The 17,434-nt window shown below is 64.7% G+C and overlaps 1 protein-coding gene across 2 annotated transcripts in view; it reads left to right on the top strand.

The window, feature by feature from the left end:
* LOC119097611 (tyrosine-protein phosphatase non-receptor type 4) overlaps positions 1-17,434 on the top strand; it is a 67,744-nt gene extending 50,310 nt beyond the window's left edge. For both annotated transcript variants that reach the window (XM_037220652.1, XM_037220653.1), the window contains exons 11-18: positions 4,049-4,234; positions 8,768-8,882; positions 9,627-9,752; positions 11,996-12,121; positions 12,603-12,719; positions 14,633-14,859; positions 15,294-15,578; positions 16,528-17,434. In XM_037220652.1, coding sequence (XP_037076547.1) covers positions 4,049-4,234; positions 8,768-8,882; positions 9,627-9,752; positions 11,996-12,121; positions 12,603-12,719; positions 14,633-14,859; positions 15,294-15,578; positions 16,528-16,614 — 1,269 coding nt within the window. In that variant the 3' untranslated portion in view covers positions 16,615-17,434. The remainder of the gene's footprint in view (positions 1-4,048; positions 4,235-8,767; positions 8,883-9,626; positions 9,753-11,995; positions 12,122-12,602; positions 12,720-14,632; positions 14,860-15,293; positions 15,579-16,527) is intronic.

A 17,434-nucleotide genomic window follows, 5' to 3' on the forward strand; every position in this document is an offset into this window, starting at 1 on the left:
GCGGCGGCCGGCTCGCGCGGGCCCGAGAGCATGTGCGCGCCCACAGATGGCGCCGGCGATAGCGTGGTGTGCGGGCCGCGGTAGGGGGCGAGCGATTCGCGTTGCCCGCGCGGCACAAATGCGGGCAACGCTTACTGGGTTCATATCTCGCTCCTGGTAACCGAGGCGGGGGCGACTGCTGTCAGGACCCCTCAGCTGCATGCGTCCGTAAATCATGGAACGAGCGTGATGGGTAACCGGGGCGAACGCTTCGGCGCGGCGCCGAGGCAGACCCATGGCTCGTCGCAGTAGCCGGGGCAAACCGGAGCGGTTCGGCGGTGACGGCGGGGCGCCTCCTCCCCGGCCGCCCCCGCGCGGGCGTCGGCGGCGGTGGCGCCACCTGGATCGGCGCCCGCCGCCAGTGCCGGCCGCGGCGGCGGGCGCGACGGTGCGCCGGCGGCGGCGCGCTCCCGATGGGGCTGCATCGCCTCAAGAACCGACTCCGCATCCAGGTGGCGACGACGGTGCGTGTCGGCGGTCTGGGCGCGGACGCGGGCGTCTCGCGCGTGAGGCCGCCGTTTTCCCGTCGGCGGGGCCGCGCGGCGCGGCGGCGGCCGCGAGGCTTCGCAGGGAACGGTCGCGCTGCGGCTTGTGAAGTGGTAACTGGTGCCGCCGCTGCGGGCCGGCTGGTCTCGCGTGACGCACGGGAGTGCTGTATTCCCGCTGTTTCACACCGGCAACGCGTAGGTGTTGTGCACTAATTTACAGTTCCGTTAGGCAGACGAGTCTTTTCCTCAGCCCTGGAAGCCCATGGGCGGCCTGCACGAGCCCTTCCCACGAGAAAATTATCACAGGAAGCCCTGTTGTGTTCTCTCTCCAGCGCGCTAGTTCAGCGCGCCCGGGCCGCGGTGCTGCTGCACTTGGAGCACTTCCTTGTGGCGTCCGCGTAACCCCGTCCATACATCAAAGGCCTAAGGCCGACAACGCTTACGTCACCCTATTTAGCGCATTGCTCATAGGATGGTATTGTGACTGCCGCTGGCTGCTGCCGTCCGAACGACGGTCGCGGCGGTGTTCTGGACGCTCTGCTCATGGGATGGTATTGTGACTGCCGTTGGCTGCTGCCGTCCGAACGACGGCCGCGGCGGTGTTCTGGACGCTCTGCGGACGGGCAGTTAGCGCGCACTGGTGGCGCGCGCTCCGTCGCCGCCGCCGGACGTCCGCCGTGTGCCAACGGCGCCGCCCCCGGCGTCGGCCACGCCGGGCTCGCCAGCGGGACAGTGGCGTCGTGTCCGGCGGAACTGGCGTTGTCGCCGCTCGGACCCACCGGCTCTGAGGGTAGCGGCCGGCTGTGTGTGTGTGGCGAGGGGGGTGGGAGGCGCTGGCGGGATGACTCTGCCAGGCGTCTCCTGATGAGACCGGCGTTGTTACCTGGTGTGGGAGGCGTGGTCATATGGGGTGTGTCAGGCGAAGTCTGCTGCTGTGTCAGATGTGGTGTCCTTGTGACGCGGTTCCCTCGGTGTGTAAGGCGTGATGTCTGGCGTGTCAGGTGTGGTTCCAGTGTGTCAGGCATCGTGCCGGGTGTGTCAGGCGCGATGTCTGGTGTGTCAAGCGTGATGTCTGGTGTGTCAGGCGTGGTGTCCGGTGTGGCGGGCGTAGTCAGTCGCTCACGTGGTAGGCACACTCCGCTGATGTGTTCGGCCCGGTCGCGTGCCGCATCAGACCTGGTGTTTTGTGAGGCCGGCACGATCCTCGCCGCGCAAGCGAACTCTGTGGCGGAACCGGAACTGGGAGGGAGACGGCTGAGCGGGCCGGCTCGGACGGCGGTGTGCCCCGACGGCTCGCCGCTCCGCCGGTACCCGGCCGGCTCGGACGGCGGTGTGCCCTGACGACTCGCCGCTCCGCCGGCAGCCGGCCGGCTCGGTCGGCGGTGTGCCCCGACGGCTCGCCGCTCCGCCGGCACCCGGCCGGCTATCGCCGCCCGGCCGGGCCGACCGCCGGCCTTTCACCGGCCGGCGCCGCCCTGTTTTTGTTGTGGCGGCCGCTGCTTGCGAAAGCGATCGTCGCAGTGAGCAGCGGTGGCTTCCTGGGCAGCGGCCGCCCACAGTGCGCTCGTCAGCAGCCGTATAAGGCGGCGGCGGCGCCGTCAGGCCGGGCGCCGCCGCCAGTCGCCCGCTCCGTCGACACCTGCCGCGACGCGCTCCTGTGTCGGCCGGCGGGGCGTCACTGGATCACTCGCCAGGGCGGGCGCCGCGCCGGACGCGGCATCGAGACGCGTGAGGTTGATTGTCGAGGCGGCGGGTGGTGGTGGCGTCTGACCGTGGCGGTGATTGACTGGCTTTGGGCCGGCTGTCGCTTACATCAATGCTGAGGATGAAATATGAAATCGAGTCCAGGAGAGGAAACAAATTGATGCACCTGGTCATCTCTCGTTCACGCCGTCTCGGCGCCGACTTCGCTGAATCTGCGGAGCTCAGCGAAGTCCGTGGGCGCCGGGCGTGCCCTCGAAGCAGTCAAACCTCGCTGTTTGTTTACACGTTTGCCGTGTGTAAACAAACGCCTGCCGACCGTTGCCGAAGACGACCAGGCGCGGCTCCCGTCAGCTCCAGCGGCGTCCGGGCGCGCCGTGCGGCCGTGCGACCGTGCGCGGCCCTGGTCCTGGCGCAGGGCGTCCTCACGCCGACCCTGTCCGCCAGCGGCGGCTGTGCCGTCGCCTACGCCAGTCCTTCGCGACCACATCCGACTCTGCCGGTCGTGCCGCTGCGTGTCCTGCACCGCGACCGGCGCCGGCTCGCCGATGATATACACTGCGCTTGCCGGCCGGCGACAGCAGCGCGTTTTTGTGTGGTTTGGGAAGGTGTTGTCTGACGTTGCGAACCTGCGCTCTAGCTTGTGGCTGGAGCCGTCCGCATTGTCGCGCTGCGGGCTATGAGTTGATTACGTGCCGCTGATAACATGGGAAGATAGCCTGGTGCGCCGATGCGGGCACAGTGTGCTGTATTGCTTGTGGGATGTTAAAATACGGCAGACATGGGCTTAGCCTGTTTGTGGGCTGCTGCGTTTCTCTTCAGCTGTTAAAGCGTCCGAATGTACAAAAGGCAGGGCAGAGGCCGTGGCGAGCGTGGTTGGCGGTTGCGAGCGGCGGGTCGCCGTGCCGTCTGTCGGCGGAAGCCGAGGAGCATCCATCACCATGGGGCCGGGCGGCGGCGCCAGACGGACCGCGCGACCGTCCGACGGCGTTATGCGCCATCAGGCAGCCGGCTAATGACGGCGTCGGACGTCGATCGGCGCCATGTGTCGGCCGCGTGATGGACAGCCGGCCGGCGGCCGTCGCACCGGCGTCGCCGGAGGCCCGGCCGCCGGTGACGCGGCCGGCGCCGCTTCCGTCGCGGCGGCGCGCCTCTCAGACGGCTTCGGCGGCGGCGCCGCGTGTCGTCAGCCGCGGCGCCGGCGCGCTGTTGATGCTGCGGTCGGCCGTTACCGGGCCGGCGCTGTCGTCCGGGGCGGCACCGGCGCCGTTTCACGCTCGGGCGCCGTCGGATGTTTGGGGTCGGCGCGCGTTGGTCTGCGGCGACGAAGGGCACGTCTGGTCGCGGCGGCTGGCAGCTAGTGCGGATGGGACTGCGGACAGTGGGGGAACACGCACCGTTAGAATGACTGCCCCACTGGGTCAGCGTTGGTCCGTAGGCGGGCCGTGCTCTTATGTGGACCCTTCGCTTTCGTGATGTGTCGGCAAGGATTGTTCCGGGTCGGTTCCACATATAGTTCATGTGGGGCATTGCTTGAGTGTAGCCATGGTGCAGGTATTATGGATTACAAATCAGAATGTGATGAACAATCTAACTTGAAAGGTTATGTTAGTGGAAAATATGTCCATGTCCCTCGACAAAGCTCAGCTGTCTCCAACGCCGTGACAGCCTACAGCGTCACCTTCATAATTTCGACTAAATTGTTGAGCGTGTACCCGTGTATATTATGCGTGACTATATATATAGCGCATGCCCGCTTGTTGGGCGTCGCCCTGTGTGCCCAGCGCCGCCTGACATGCCGCTGCCTCGCCGCCATGCAGGGAAACGGCCACGTGGAGAGTCCCGCCGGCAGCCTGGTGGTGATCCACATGAAGCCCGACGACGAGGGGCGCTACGGCTTCAACGTCAAGGGCGGCGCCGAGTCCAGCACGCCCGTCACCGTCTCCAAGGTGGCGCCCCAGTCGCCGGCCGACCGCACCATGCCCCGCCTCAGCGAGGGCGACCAGGTCAGGTCATGGTCAGGCCAGATCAGGTCAGGTCACCGCTCGTGGAGTAGGGTGAGAGTCGGGAGCCGGGCTCCGCGACCGCAGCTTCAGACCGGGGAGCGGAGCCGGGGCGGAGCCGGGGCGGAGCCGAGTGAGGGCCGCCGACAACGCCAGGAGGGCGGCTGGGAGGCGGGTGGGGGTCGCCCGCCTGCCAGGTGCCGAGAGGAGCAGCGTAACGTCGAGAACGGCTGAGGGACTGAAAGCTGAACGGCTCTCGGCGTGTGAGCTCTGGGCCGTCACTGTAGCCGAATGGAGACGTTTTGAAGGCGCGGAACGGGTCGGCGGTCCGCCGAGCAGGTACTGTAGCCTGATGCGCCTTAGGATTGCGGAGTCTGGTGGGCGGCACCTAGATCCCCGTTATCGCCGCGCTTCCCCGGCGCCCACGGGTAGGCAGTCCGGCTGTATCACGCGCGCAGCACGACCACCGCCCGCCGCCTGTGTCGCTCCGAGTACGTTGGCGGGCGGCTGTAGGCTCCGCCGATGGAATGCCGGCTCAGCCCGGCGGCCGGCGCGTGGAGGCTCAGCCCCGGCCCGCCGGCGGCGCGGGGTCACCGGGCGGACCTGGGCTCGGAGCACCGCCGTCCCGTATCGGCCGGCGAGTGGAGGCTCAGCCCCGGCCCGCCGGCAGCGCGGGGTCACCGGGCGGACTGGGCTCGGAGCACCGCCGTCCCGTATCGGCCGGCGAGTACGTCAGTGGCGCAGTCTGCGCGGCTATGGCGTGCTTTGTTGCATGTAATACTACTACAAGCTCGTTTGGCCACACAATGTCGGAACATTCCTGGAAGGTGTCGTAGTTTGTGGCCGTAAGTAGTTGGTGTTGGTGGTTGGATGTGGTTCCGGGTGTCGCGCGCCTGCTCATCGATGACGCGACGACGCGCATCGGTTAAGCGTTTGTACCCCTGGTCCCGCGCCGCGTGCTGGAGCGTCGCAGGTGCGTGCTGTCTGCGCCATTCCTAGCGGCGGGCGGAAGCCTTCAAAGAACTCGACTGACGCGCTCTCCGACGTAGGACGGTGTCGCAAGGCCGCGCCACACCGACGGTGAATCACGCCTGACATCTGTACCGGCGCCGATCTGGCCGATCACCTGCGATCGCTTTCGCCTCGCGTGAGGCGCGATAAGCGGCCGTTTTCGCGCGCTCTTTATCGGCTGATCGCGTGCGCTTCCGCTGCGCCTTTCTCGCCAATCAACAGCGTCGCCAGCGCCGCCATTAGCGCTAACGATCGCCGGCCGAACATCCGGAGTCGGACCGGACCTGACGCGGCCGGCTCCCGCGGCGCGCCGGGCGACGGCGGCGGCGGCGGCACATGTGCCAGAGGCGCCCGCCGAGCTGATGTGACCCCGCGGACCCGCGTTGACCCCTGGCCGGCCGTCGGGCTGCCAGCGGGGAGCCGGGGGGGGGGGGGGGGGGACACGTTGCCATTTGTGTGCCCTCATATGGGGATTAGGTGATGTGTTGCTTTTAGAATCAGAGATAGTGACTCATGTCCCCGAGTAGATAGCCCTTGATCCTCATTGGTTTTGACGTGCGTGCACTTGACTGTAAAGATCATGGTGCGTCCTCCAATGGATCAAAATTTTGGAGTTTAATAGAGCCTGTCGTCTCCAAATGGCGGCCTAGCGGTCCGGATCGAAATTTGGTAGTTGTGCTACAGCATTGTACGGCGGGTGCCGCCCTGGTGGCGGCCTAAACGCTTTCTGCCGGCGCCGGATGCGCCTCGGCCGCCCGCCACAGCCTGCGCCGCCGGCGTCGGCGCCGGCGCCTGCCAGCTCGGCGTCGGGGAGCTGGTCCGTCCGTTCGCCATCTGTGTGGGCCTCGGCCGAGGACGGTGCTCGGTCCCGGCGGACGGACGCGCCGCGCTGGCTTCTCGTGCCTGTCGGGAGACGCGGCCGCCACCGGCCGCGTCGGGGCGCGCCGGCTGATTGGCCGCGCCCGCAGCAGCGCTGCTGACGCGCAGGCACACGGCTCTGTGACTCAGCCGGCGCGCCGCGCACCTGGAGCCGGTCAGGTGTTCGTCGTGGCCGACTGACCTGTTTACGGCGCCCGCCCGTACCCCCTCCCTACCCCGTCCCCACCCCCGCCCCCACCCCTCCCCCCGCCCCACAGCTGGTACTCAGGACGGGGCGGATGACAAGGTCGTTGCGCGGATATGGATCGGGCCGGTGAGCATCGCGCGGGGACGGTGAACTGCTCGTCGCCCTGCGCTCGTCGGCGCGGGGACACGCGCCACCGCGCTGACGTCATGGAATTGAAGGTCGACGACAGATGTGTGGGCGGCAGATTGCTATGTGCGCGCAGTCCATAGGCGGCCAATCAGTCGGGCTGTTTCGGTGGCACGTGAAGACCCGTCGATAAGCCTTCGGCTTGATGAGGGGAATCTCACCGCACCGGTTTCTAGCTCGGCACTGCGCTGGTGACGGCCCGCTGCGAGCGAACGGCGCAGATCGCCGGCGTGTGGCGCCGGTGGCAGGCGAACATCCATCCCCGTTGACGTGACGTCGGCCGCCGACGGACGCCACGGACGTCGCCAAGGCCGCTGCACGCTGCGGTCGTGTGCAGCTCTCAGCTGGCGGGCTCGGAGCGCGCCGAGTGGGCGCCCTTCAGGTGCAGATCGGTGGCGGCGGGTTCTGCGAGCGCCGGGCAAACACGGCTGACCCGGTTCCGCGGCGAGCGCGGAGGAAGGCACCCTGCCCGGCGCCCGTCACACACACCGGGCCATCTGCCCGCTGGTGGACGTGGTGCCGGCCCTCGCGTGTAACGCCCAGGTGGGCGGCGGAGCCGGGACGTTTGCCGCAGCGCCTGCGTGCGGGGGGACTAATTGGCGCGGGTTGATGCCTCGTTGACGATTGCAAGTCCATTCACTGCTGCGGGTAGACTCGTGCGACTTTTGACGGAGCTAGGTGGCTTGCTCGTGACGTGGCTTGCGAAGTCCATTCCTCACATGGCCGAGAGGCGACGTCAGGGATGACCCCTTCAGGTGGAGGAGGTGGCTGTGTCCGTATTGCCGTCAGGGGCGAGCTTGACCGTGTTAATCTGTTCGGCTCTCAGTGAGACACCCCAAACAAACGTCAGGCGTAGCGTTAGATTTGTTTGTCAGCTACTACACTGGAAAATGCAATCTTCATCAGATCTTTTTTGGTTGGCATTAATTTCGAATGGCGTCAGAGAAGCGTGAGCATGGCTGGTCCGCCGCTGATTGCGTGCTTTGGTTAGTGCTCTAGCAGTCACACACCTGCTGGGGCAATTCTGGTTACCCATCATTCAGTAGCTACCCTTCCATCTTCCAGCGGAAAGCGCACTGGCTGCTGAAAACTAGCTGGCCAGGACACAACAGAAAACTTGCACGCATGACTATGTCGTATCCAGGGAACAAACCCCCCGCCGGACACACCCGACGGGGCTTGAGCGGCGACCCCGGACGGTCCCGGGTCGCCGCGTCGACCGCCGTGTTCTGGCGTGCTTCAATCGGCGCACGTCGGCGGGGGGGGGGGGGGGGATCCGCGGTCTGCCCGTGAACGACAACTGATGGGTTCGCGTTAGATCACTCCCAGCGTTCCAGCAAGCGCGCCCGCTCTGCGGCGTCCGGGAATGCTCGAAAGGCCAGCGCTGCCGATCGCCAGGTCGATTGGAGCATTGGACGTCGAATTGCCGCTGCCGGCGTAACTGCGACAGGAGCTGCGCCGTCCGATGGAAGCATTTTTCACACTGTTCGAAACCTGTTGTGTGAAGTGTAGTGCACGTCAACACGTGGTTTGCACTTGAAGTGCGAGGTGTGATCCAAGAGTTAATGTATCTGCATAAGCTCTTATCTCATCCTGCGCAGTCGTGAGACGACTTCATGAGAGGCGTGCAAAGTGAGCGGTGTCTCCCCCTCCCCTCCCATAGACCCAGTCACTCCCACGTCTCGCCTGGAGTGTGGGGCTGACGTAGGCTCGGCCGCGCCGCCCGCCGGCTAGGGCGGGTCCCGCGCCGACGGGTGGAGTCCGCCCTGGGAGGCGACGGCCGGCCGGGGCGGGGCGGCGGCCGGCGCGGTGATGCGGGCCGGCGCCCGCTCGCCGCCGCTGAGGGGCCTGCAGCACTGGAGCGGCCGGCTGTCGAAAGCGCCGCTCTCGCCGTGTGTGGGACGGCGCGGTTTGGCTCCGAACTGTCGGCGTGTGCAGAGCGCGGCGGGCATCGGCGCCGTGCCAGTAGAAAGTGCCGCCTTATGTGCTGAACGAGTGGACTGTATAGTCAGTGCTCATCTGATAGTTCTGCATGCATCTGATACGTCCGCGGCCAAAGCGACGTCTGTCATGTCGATGTCAACCGTTAGAAGCCCATTTGTCTTCACGGATGAACCGGTCTCGACGCTGGTGTCTCGAGCTTGATTTTCTTTAGCCGTGGCGATGAGCCCTGGAGCTGGCCGAGCTGGCCACGGCCAGGCCGACCGTCGCCAGGCCGCGCCCGCCGCAGCCGTGGCCGTCCGTCTGACGGGGATTCCCCTTTCGTCCGACAGGTGGTGCTTATTAACGGCGTGGACGTGTCCAAGTTCAGCCATGACGAAGTGGTGAGCTTCATCCGGTCGTCGCGGGAGCTGCACAGCGAGCTGGTGCTCACCGTCCGGCCCAGCGGTGAGAATGTCCGCCTCTCACCTCTCCTCTCACCTCTGCCTCCCGGGACTAGGTGATCTCCCTGCCGATGGGAGAGCTATGGGAAGGGCGTGACAGGAAGCGTATCAGTCGGTCAGATGGCGTGTTGTGGTGCTGATAATAATAAATAGAAGATATGGTTTTCGCCACAAACGGGCCACGTCTGCGTAGGAGACGCGCGAATGATCCTGGACGTCGCCAGACCGCTTGGCTGAACGCCACTCGCCCCGAGTGTTACGCCTGTCACGCGATCCTGGACGTCGCCAGACCGCTTGGCTGAACGCCACTCGCCCCGAGTGTTACGCCTGTCACGCGATCCTGGACGTCGCCAGACCGCTTGGCTGAACGCCACTCGCCCCGAGTGTTACGCCTGTCACGCGATCCTGGACGCCGCCAGACCGCTTGGCTGAACGCCACTCATCCCGAGTGTTACGCCTGTCTCGCGATCCTGGACGCCGCCAGACCGCTTGGCTGAACGCCACTCGCCCCGAGTGTTACGCCTGTCTCGCGATCCTGGACGCCGTCAGACCGCTTGGCTGGACGCCACTCGCCCCGAGTGGTACGCCTGTCTCGCGATCCTGGACGCCGCCAGACCGCTTGGCTGAACGCCACTCGCCCCGAGTGTTACGCCTGTCTCGCCCGGCGAAGAGGACCCGCGCTGGCGGCCGTCGGCCAGCCTGTGCGGCGCCGGCGCTCCGCCCGTCTGACGCGCCGGTCGCTCCGCAGTGAACTACGAGGGCGGCGGCGAGGCGGAGGAGCCGCTGGTCCAGTACGTGCCCGACACGCCGTACGTCTCGCTGGCGCTGCCCGAGGGCGACGCGCTCGGGCAGTCCATGCTCATGCTGTCGGAAGGTGAGCGATTCCGCGGCCGCTGTATGGCGCGCGGCCGGAGGTAGGCGGCTTCGCCTGCTGTCTGGTGCCAGGATAACGCGTTACATCCCTGTCCGGGTCATAGCCCAGAGTCGTCACATGAGCCCATCACCTGAGCACGCCACGTCCATTTGTGTAACGTTGAGTATTGTTTGCTTCCTGTAGCCATCATTGCAATCTCAGCAAAAGCGTACGGAATTCGTCAACCCAATTTCTTGCTGTTCTGGCCTAGGTTTAAATCTGGAAGCCCGCATCCAGTAAGGTCACATTGCACGCTTTGATCCAGAAGGCATAACTTTATTGAGTACGCTGCCCTCGCGTGAGGTGTTGCTATTCGCTCGGACGACTGAAAGACTGAGCTCCGACCGCGATGGTTGACCGACGAGCGACGTGCAACACCCTCCTCTGACGGGGTCGATGGGGTCGGCTTCACGAAGTCCGAATTTACTGCATCCTTTGTACGAGCATCCGGCCGTGCACCTGTCGGCCTTTCCCGCCGGGGAGCCGAGTGTCCGTCGGCCGGCGTCTCTGAGTCACGGCGTGACCGCCGGCGAGCCGGCCTTACGCGGGCGGGTGACGACACACCTGATGGCGGCGGCGGCGCCGGAAGCGGCCGTGTCGACCCGACGCGGCGGTCGATGCCGCGCCGGAAGCGCCGCGGCGTGTCGGCGCCGCGCCGGCCGCGTCACCCACACGTCGGCCGGAGCGGAGAGGCGGGACCCAGCCGCGCTCGTCTGGGGCGGGCTGAGCGCCGGAGCCCGACTGTAGGCAGCCGTCCCCCGGCGGCGTGCTCCCCCGCGCCCCGCCGACCTGCGGCGCAGTGGAGAGTTATCGTCGACGGACGCGCGTGCGTGGGTGACGGCGGCGTGGGGCGAGGCGTCCGCGGGTGCGGCCCGGCTGGGAGCGTACGCCACGGGTGTCGGAGGTCCGTGGGCGGCCGCGGGGGGCGAGGCGTCCGCGGGTGCGGCCCGGCTGGGAGCGCACGCCACCGGTGTCGGAGGTCCGTGGGCGGCCGCGGGCGAACGAGCGCGCCCGAGGCCAGCTGACGCTTGGTCTGGCATGGCGTCGAACGTCCCTTCCCACGTGATATCTGACGCCGGGGCGGAAGTGGGCTATGCTGACCCCTGCCGGGAAGAGCACCGCGCTCTAATTGACCGCGCTGAGCCCGGCGGCGGCGCGGAGGCGTGGGACCCCTGGCCAGCCAGCGGCGCCGCCAGCATGGGAAGGGGTTGCTGGAAAGCGGGGACGACCTGTGGCCGGAAGCGACCGAGAAGCTGGAGATGGGTGGAGTTTTCTTCACATCATTCGTTGAGCTGTTTTGAAGAGAAGGAGCCGGTGCCGGTGCCTGTCAAGGGTATGCGAGCTGATGGGAACGATCTAGAGCTGGTGGGAGGGCGAGTACGAGGACACAAGCCCCCTTTGGAACCTTCCGTGGCTCCTTTTTTTGTTTGTAGTTATTCATGCGGCCAGTTTATTTCTGCTCAAGCTTTAGACTTTATTAAGCTGTTCGTTGAGGATATCGTGGTGAATTACCCTCCGTCCCATTCCGGGCTGGTATTGGTCGGTTTAGTCTCGGGATAGCTAGCATCATTTCGGATCACACATGCTACGTGACTTTTGCTTTTGGCTCGCTCGGCGTGCTATAGATATATCACCTTAAAGCGGAATACTTGTCTCCATGAATCGTTAGTACTTATGCATGTCTGTTTGAATGAATGAATGGGTTGTATCGAGGTGGATTGTATACGATGGGTGTTGGGTGATGTTTCAAGGAGCTGCCTGCTTAACGTCCGTCTGCAATGCACGAACGCGACACTGGAGAAATACCAGACTCCCTCCGCGTATTTATGGTCCTGGTTAGTCCTGTCACGCGCACCGTTAGTTTACCGGAACATCTCCACGCGGTTGCCAGGATGCCATGTGTCGCCGCTCGAGACGTTCTCGCTTGGGCCATCCGGCTTGGACTCAAACCGCAAACGCTGCCGCCTGGCCGCCCTGGCGCGAACGATGCCGCTGTTCGTGCATCCGTCAAACGCCAAACGCCCCAGGGCCGGTCGAGCCTCGGTCGGAAGTCGGGCAAACCCGTGAAAAGAGTTCAGATCCTGTGCGCCGACCGACTCTCTCCGTGTCCACTGCTGAAAAATGTGTCCCGGTGCCATTTAGGACCTTCCTCTGTGACACCTCTGGTATGTCGCGCCCGCCGTGACACCCCCTCCTGTCGGCAGCGCTGGCGAGCGGCGCAGCGCGCTCCGAGTTCGAGAAGCTGCCGCGGCGGGCGTCCGGCCTCAGCATGGACGACTGCCGCCTGCCCGGCAATGTGGCCAAGAACCGCTACAGGGACATCTCGCCCTGTGAGTGGACAGAGCCGGGTGGCGGCAGCAGTGGCGGCGGACGTGCGCGTGCGGCCGGGCGTGTTTATGTGCGTGCTTGTGTCTGCGTGTTTGTTTGTGCTGGGCTTGTTAGCCGATCTTGCAGCCTGCGGCGCGTTTTGGAAGAAAATGCTTCTCGCGGACTAAGATTTGTCAGCTTTAGGCTTAGGTCGAAATTAGGCTCATTCGTATTAGACATTCGCGGTCCCTGAAGTGGCCTGTCTACTCATCGTCATCATACACACATCACATCATACACATCATCATCATCATACACCCACCCGCGATACGCAGTACCGCTTACGCTGCCTGTGTGCGCACATGCATATGCTCATCCAGGCCGCGGCGCCCGGTCGGTCTCCGTGTCGTCGTTCCGCCCCCGACCTTCGGTGCTGCCATCTGTGGCGCTCGCTGGCCGCCGGCCGCCCCGCCGCTCTGACGGCGCCGGCTGTCCGCCCCGCAGACGACAGCACCCGGGTGCTGCTGACGTCGGCCGACTCCGGCGACTACATCAACGCCAACTACGTCAACATGGAGATTCCCGGTTCGGGCATCGTGAACCGGTACATCGCCGCCCAGGGTGAGTCGCCGTTCGGATCGGCCCCGTCGCCGTTCGGATCGGCCCCGTCGCCGTTCGGATCGGCCCCGTCGCCGTTCGGATCGGCCCCGTCGCCGTTCGGGTCGGCCCCGTCGCTGTCTGGGTCGGCCCCGTCGCTGTCTGGGTCGGCCCCGTCGCCGTTCGGGTCGGCCCCGTCGCTGTCTGCGTCGGCCCCGTCGCCGTTTGGGTCGGCCCGTCGCCGTTTGGGTCGGCCCCGTCGCCGTCGGGGTCGGCCCCGTCGCCGTCCGGGGTCGGCCCCGTCGCTGTCCGGGTCGGCCCCGTTGCCGGCGAACATCGGTTGGTAAATTGTCTTGCCGACAATATGCCGGCTGTAATAACAGGTCAGGTTAGCTGCGGCGGTTGTGTTCTCGCGCTCCTGTCGTCGCTTGTGGTCGAGGAAGCGCTGGGATGCTGAGTATGTGCTGAAGGCCGGTATTCCCTGGCCGGCCGCGGGCGCTGACGCCGGCCACTCCAGCGCGGCCAACCGAGCTGGAGTGTGTGTGTGTGTGGGGGGGGGGGGGGGGGGGCTGGAAAGCTCTCCAGAGCGGCGGCTCAGCCGGCACCGAACGGCACGCCTACCGTGGGCCCACGAGGCACCGCCGGCCGATTAGTGCACCGGGCGGCGGCGGCGCACCTGGGACCGGGCGCCCACACGCGCCGCCGTCGCCCCCGCCCCGCTCGATCTCAGGCGTCCGGCCGGCGGGGGCTGAAAGTGGAACGCCTTAAATGCGGGATGACGCTCGGGCTGACCATTTGTAACAGATGTCAAGGTTTCTCCAAGCCAAGTTCGATATCGTTCTCCCAAATTGTTTGCACAATTTCTGCACTGTCCAACGTCTTTATTCAGCTTTGCTTATCGGTTTTCAATAGCGAACTGGCTTGTAGCTTCGTAGGGTCGAATAGGGTCACTGTAGTCGAATTATTGGTACAGACGGATATGCACAAATTGTCTTTCATGCTTCACCGCAAGAGCATGGCTTTGAGTGTATAATTTATGACGCTTCTTGTACCACCTTGTATGAAGTGATGAAATAACGGGGCGCTTTAAATTGGTTCCAGCTGAGTTTTTTTAACAAAAGTAGTATGCGTCCTAAAGTGAGGGAACTGAACGCTTGGCTCGTTTTGGTCCCGCCGCAAGTTCCAACCTGCTCATTCCGGAGGAGCCCGAGACCGCCTGCTTGTATCTGCGTCCCTTGGGTGGAGCTTGTAGCCACCAGATAGTCTCTCCATTCCGGAGGAGCCCGAGACCGCCTGCTTGTAGCTGCGTCCCTTGGGTGGAGCTTGTGACCACCAGATAGTCTCTCCATTCCGGAGGAGCCCGAGACCGCCTGCTTGTATCTGCGTCCCTTGGGTGAAGCTTGTGACCACCAGATAGTCTCTCCATTCCGGAGGAGCCCGAGACCGCCTGCTTGTATCTGCGTCCCTTGGGTGGAGCTTGTGACCACCAGATAGTCTCTCCATTCCGGAGGAGCCCCAGACCGCCTGCTTGTATCTGCGTCCCTTGGGTGGAGCTTGTGACCACCAGATAGTCTCTCCATTCTGGAGGAGCCCCAGACCGCCTGCTTGTATCTGCGTCCCTTGGGTGGAACTTGTAGCCACCAGATAGTCTCTCCATTCTGGAGGAGCCCGAGACCGCCTGCTTGTGTCTGCGTCCCTTGGGTGGAGCTTGTAGCCACCAAATAGTCTCCACTCCGGAGGAGCCCCAGACCGCCTGTTTGTGTCTGCGTCCCTTGGGTGGAGCTTGTGGCCACCAAATGACCTCGCTCGGCGCGCGTTCGCACGCCCAATCACCATAACGGCGTGACACGTTGGGTGCTGCTGACATGACACACCCAGCCGTGTGTAGTCCCAAACGTTTTCGTGCCGTGTGCCGACGTGTCGCGTCGTGTCGTCAGGGCCGCTGAAGCATACGGCGGACGACTTCTGGGCGCTGGTGTGGGAGCAGCAGTGTCCGCTGGTGGTGATGCTGACCACGCTGGTGGAGCAGGGCCGGGTCAAGTGTCATCAGTACTGGCCGCCGGTCGGTGAGAGCCGTGTCCACGAGGGCCTGCGCGTCACCTGCACCGCCGAGCAGGTCACCGACAGCTTCGCCTTCCGCGAGATCGCGCTCGTGGCCGAGGAGGTGAGCGCTGCGAGCGGCCTCGGCCGGCCCGACGCGGCGGTCGTGGCGCTGCTGCGAGTGCGAGATTGGCGGTGGTTGTGCGTTGGCAGTTTGCGTGCGGTGAAAAGGTTGGAAGTTTCTCATAACGTGAAGGTTACCTTGGACGTGACCCGTCCTCATCATGTTCGTTGTAGGCGGCAGGACCGAGCAGTTGCAATCCCCCGTGGCCCGAATCATCTTCGCCGTGTTACGGCCACGTTCTTCTCGAAAAAGCTTGCAAATCGGCGCCGTATTGGTCGCCGGACACAGCCAGCGTGCGGGCCGTCTGGCGCTGGGCGCGTCGCCGCGACAGATGGCGCCGCCTGCCCTGACGCCGGCGGCTGGTTCCGGCGCCGCTGGGCGCGCCGCCGCGACAGATGGCGCCGCCTACCCTGACGCCGGCGGCCGATCCCCAGACGGGCGAGGAGCGGCACATCTCGCACATGCAGTACGTGTCGTGGCCGGACCACGGTGTGCCCGACCAGCCGGCCGACTTCGTGCGCTTCGTGCAGCGCGTGCGAACTGCGCGCGCCGGCCTGGTGGAGCCAACGGTGGTGCACTGCTCGGCCGGCATCGGGCGCACGGGCGTGCTCATCCTCATGGAGACGGCCATGTGCCTGATCGAGGCCAACCAGCCCGTCTATCCGCTGGAGGCGGTGCGCTGCATGAGGAACCAGCGCGCCATGATGATCCAGACTCCTGTAAGTGCTGCGGGCGGCGGGAAGAGCGGGGAGCGGCGGGAGCAGGCGTGGGATTGTGTTTGGGGGGGGGGGGGGAGGGGCGAGGGCGTGCCTGGCCGGTGTGGTGGGTGTGGGGTGAGGAGCGGGAGAGTTGCTGCTCTCGTGGGCTGCGTCTTCCGGTCTGGCCTTCATGTGTTCCGCGTCTGGCTCGATGTGGGTGTATTCCCAAGGTGGTGTGAGTTGGTGTGAGAGGTGGCGCTGGGTGCGTGTAGTTCCCGGGTGGGTGTGCTTAAGCGCCGAGCTGTCGTCAGTTCAACATACGGTATTCGTTTTCTTTTGGTGCGCACATTTGTGCACCATTTAACATTGGCTATGATTTCAACTCGTTGCAGTAAGCCGTTGTACATCGGTGCTTCCGTGAAGCAGCACGTCTCTGATGAAGCCGTGGTTGCGGTTCAGTGCCGTGTTCTAGCGAATGGGGCCGGGAGGCGTGCATACTGTTCGTCACGTCATCCGTAGTCTTCGCCGGGCTCTGTGATTAACTTCTACTCTTAACATGTTGGTTTCTTTTTCTTTTTCCTTTCTGCTTTGCTGTACTTTTCTATACTTTGTTCTCGTGGTAGAGTCTGTGCCGGTAGTGAGTGTACTGCGCCAGGGGCAGGCGTGGCAGGAGACGTGTCTGGAGGTCGTCTCGTGTGCCTGCTGTCTCTTGCGAGTCCCGCTGGTGACGCGGGCCGTCTTTCCGACCCGCACAGCGCACGAGCAGTACCAGGTGCCCGTCGGGTGGTGGCGCTGTATGGAACTGCGTTGTTGCGCAGTCACCATCAGCCCATGTGTGAGGCGGCGGTGCAGAATAAAGCGATGTGTTTCCCGGCGCCGTGCCCTTGTGCGGAGTCGGTGTCGGTTTTGTTGGTTGTCGGCTGTTCAGTGTGAGGCTGTCGTGTTACCCGTGTCTATCCCGCTGTTGCAGAGTCAGTACCAGTTTGTGTGCCAGGCGGTGCTGCAGGTGTACGAGGAGGGCACGGTGCGGCCGCTGTCCGAGTACACGCAGAGGTGAGGGCGCCCGACCGACGGCCGCCGCTAGTCAACGCTGCAAGTACAAGGCCGCTACCTTCTGTCGTCGCGGCCGCTCGCCCGCCGGCGACGGGGAGGCACCTGCCGGCCGTCGTGGCAAACAACAGTGCCGGACGTCGGCGCCCCGTGGCGCTGCGATCGTTCCCGGCCGGCGACGGCCCGCGACGTGCTGTGCGTGCCGCCGCGGACGCCTTTGGCTTTGGATAGTTTTGTAATTGAAGTTGCGGTGGCCCCGCTGGGGGCAGCGCGCGCGCGTGCGTGTGCGTGCGTGTGTCACGTGATTACGCCTCGGCCCGTCAAAGGCCGTCGGGCCCATCAGCCCGCCGACGTCCGCACCCGAGGGCAGCAGACGTGTGATGCACAGTCCAGCTAGTTTTGATGCGGTGCGTTGTCGGCCCGTGTGCGTGCACCGCGGGCTATATTTGTGCCGTCGGACGGGCGAGAGCGGACGCCCTGTTGTGGCAGCGATGCTGGTGTTGTCCATGTGTGCGGAAATGAGCTTGGAGGCGCTTCATGATCTCGATCTTAGTTTTGAGGTGGGATATTTTATGGCAGTCCGGATAAGTCGTTGGGTTGAATGGCCTCAGGGGAGTCCAGCTTTTCGACTGGGGTTTTATTCTCGAAAGTGTACATTGTTATTCATCGTTTTTTTTTTGTCCGTCTTGTCACCTCACTATCTGGTGAATGCGCAATACGATATTTATTGCCGTTTCCACTTTACCTTACTGAGAATCAAACACAGAAGACTGTTTTAAGTTGGCTTGATCAGATCAGCAACAATACAGAATGAAGACGGAAGCTTG

Source organism: Pollicipes pollicipes, unplaced genomic scaffold (assembly GCF_011947565.3).
Source record: "Pollicipes pollicipes isolate AB1234 unplaced genomic scaffold, Ppol_2.1 Scaffold_4295;HRSCAF=5057_pilon_pilon_pilon, whole genome shotgun sequence".
In the NCBI taxonomy this organism is placed as follows: Eukaryota; Metazoa; Arthropoda; class Thecostraca; order Pollicipedomorpha; family Pollicipedidae; genus Pollicipes; species Pollicipes pollicipes.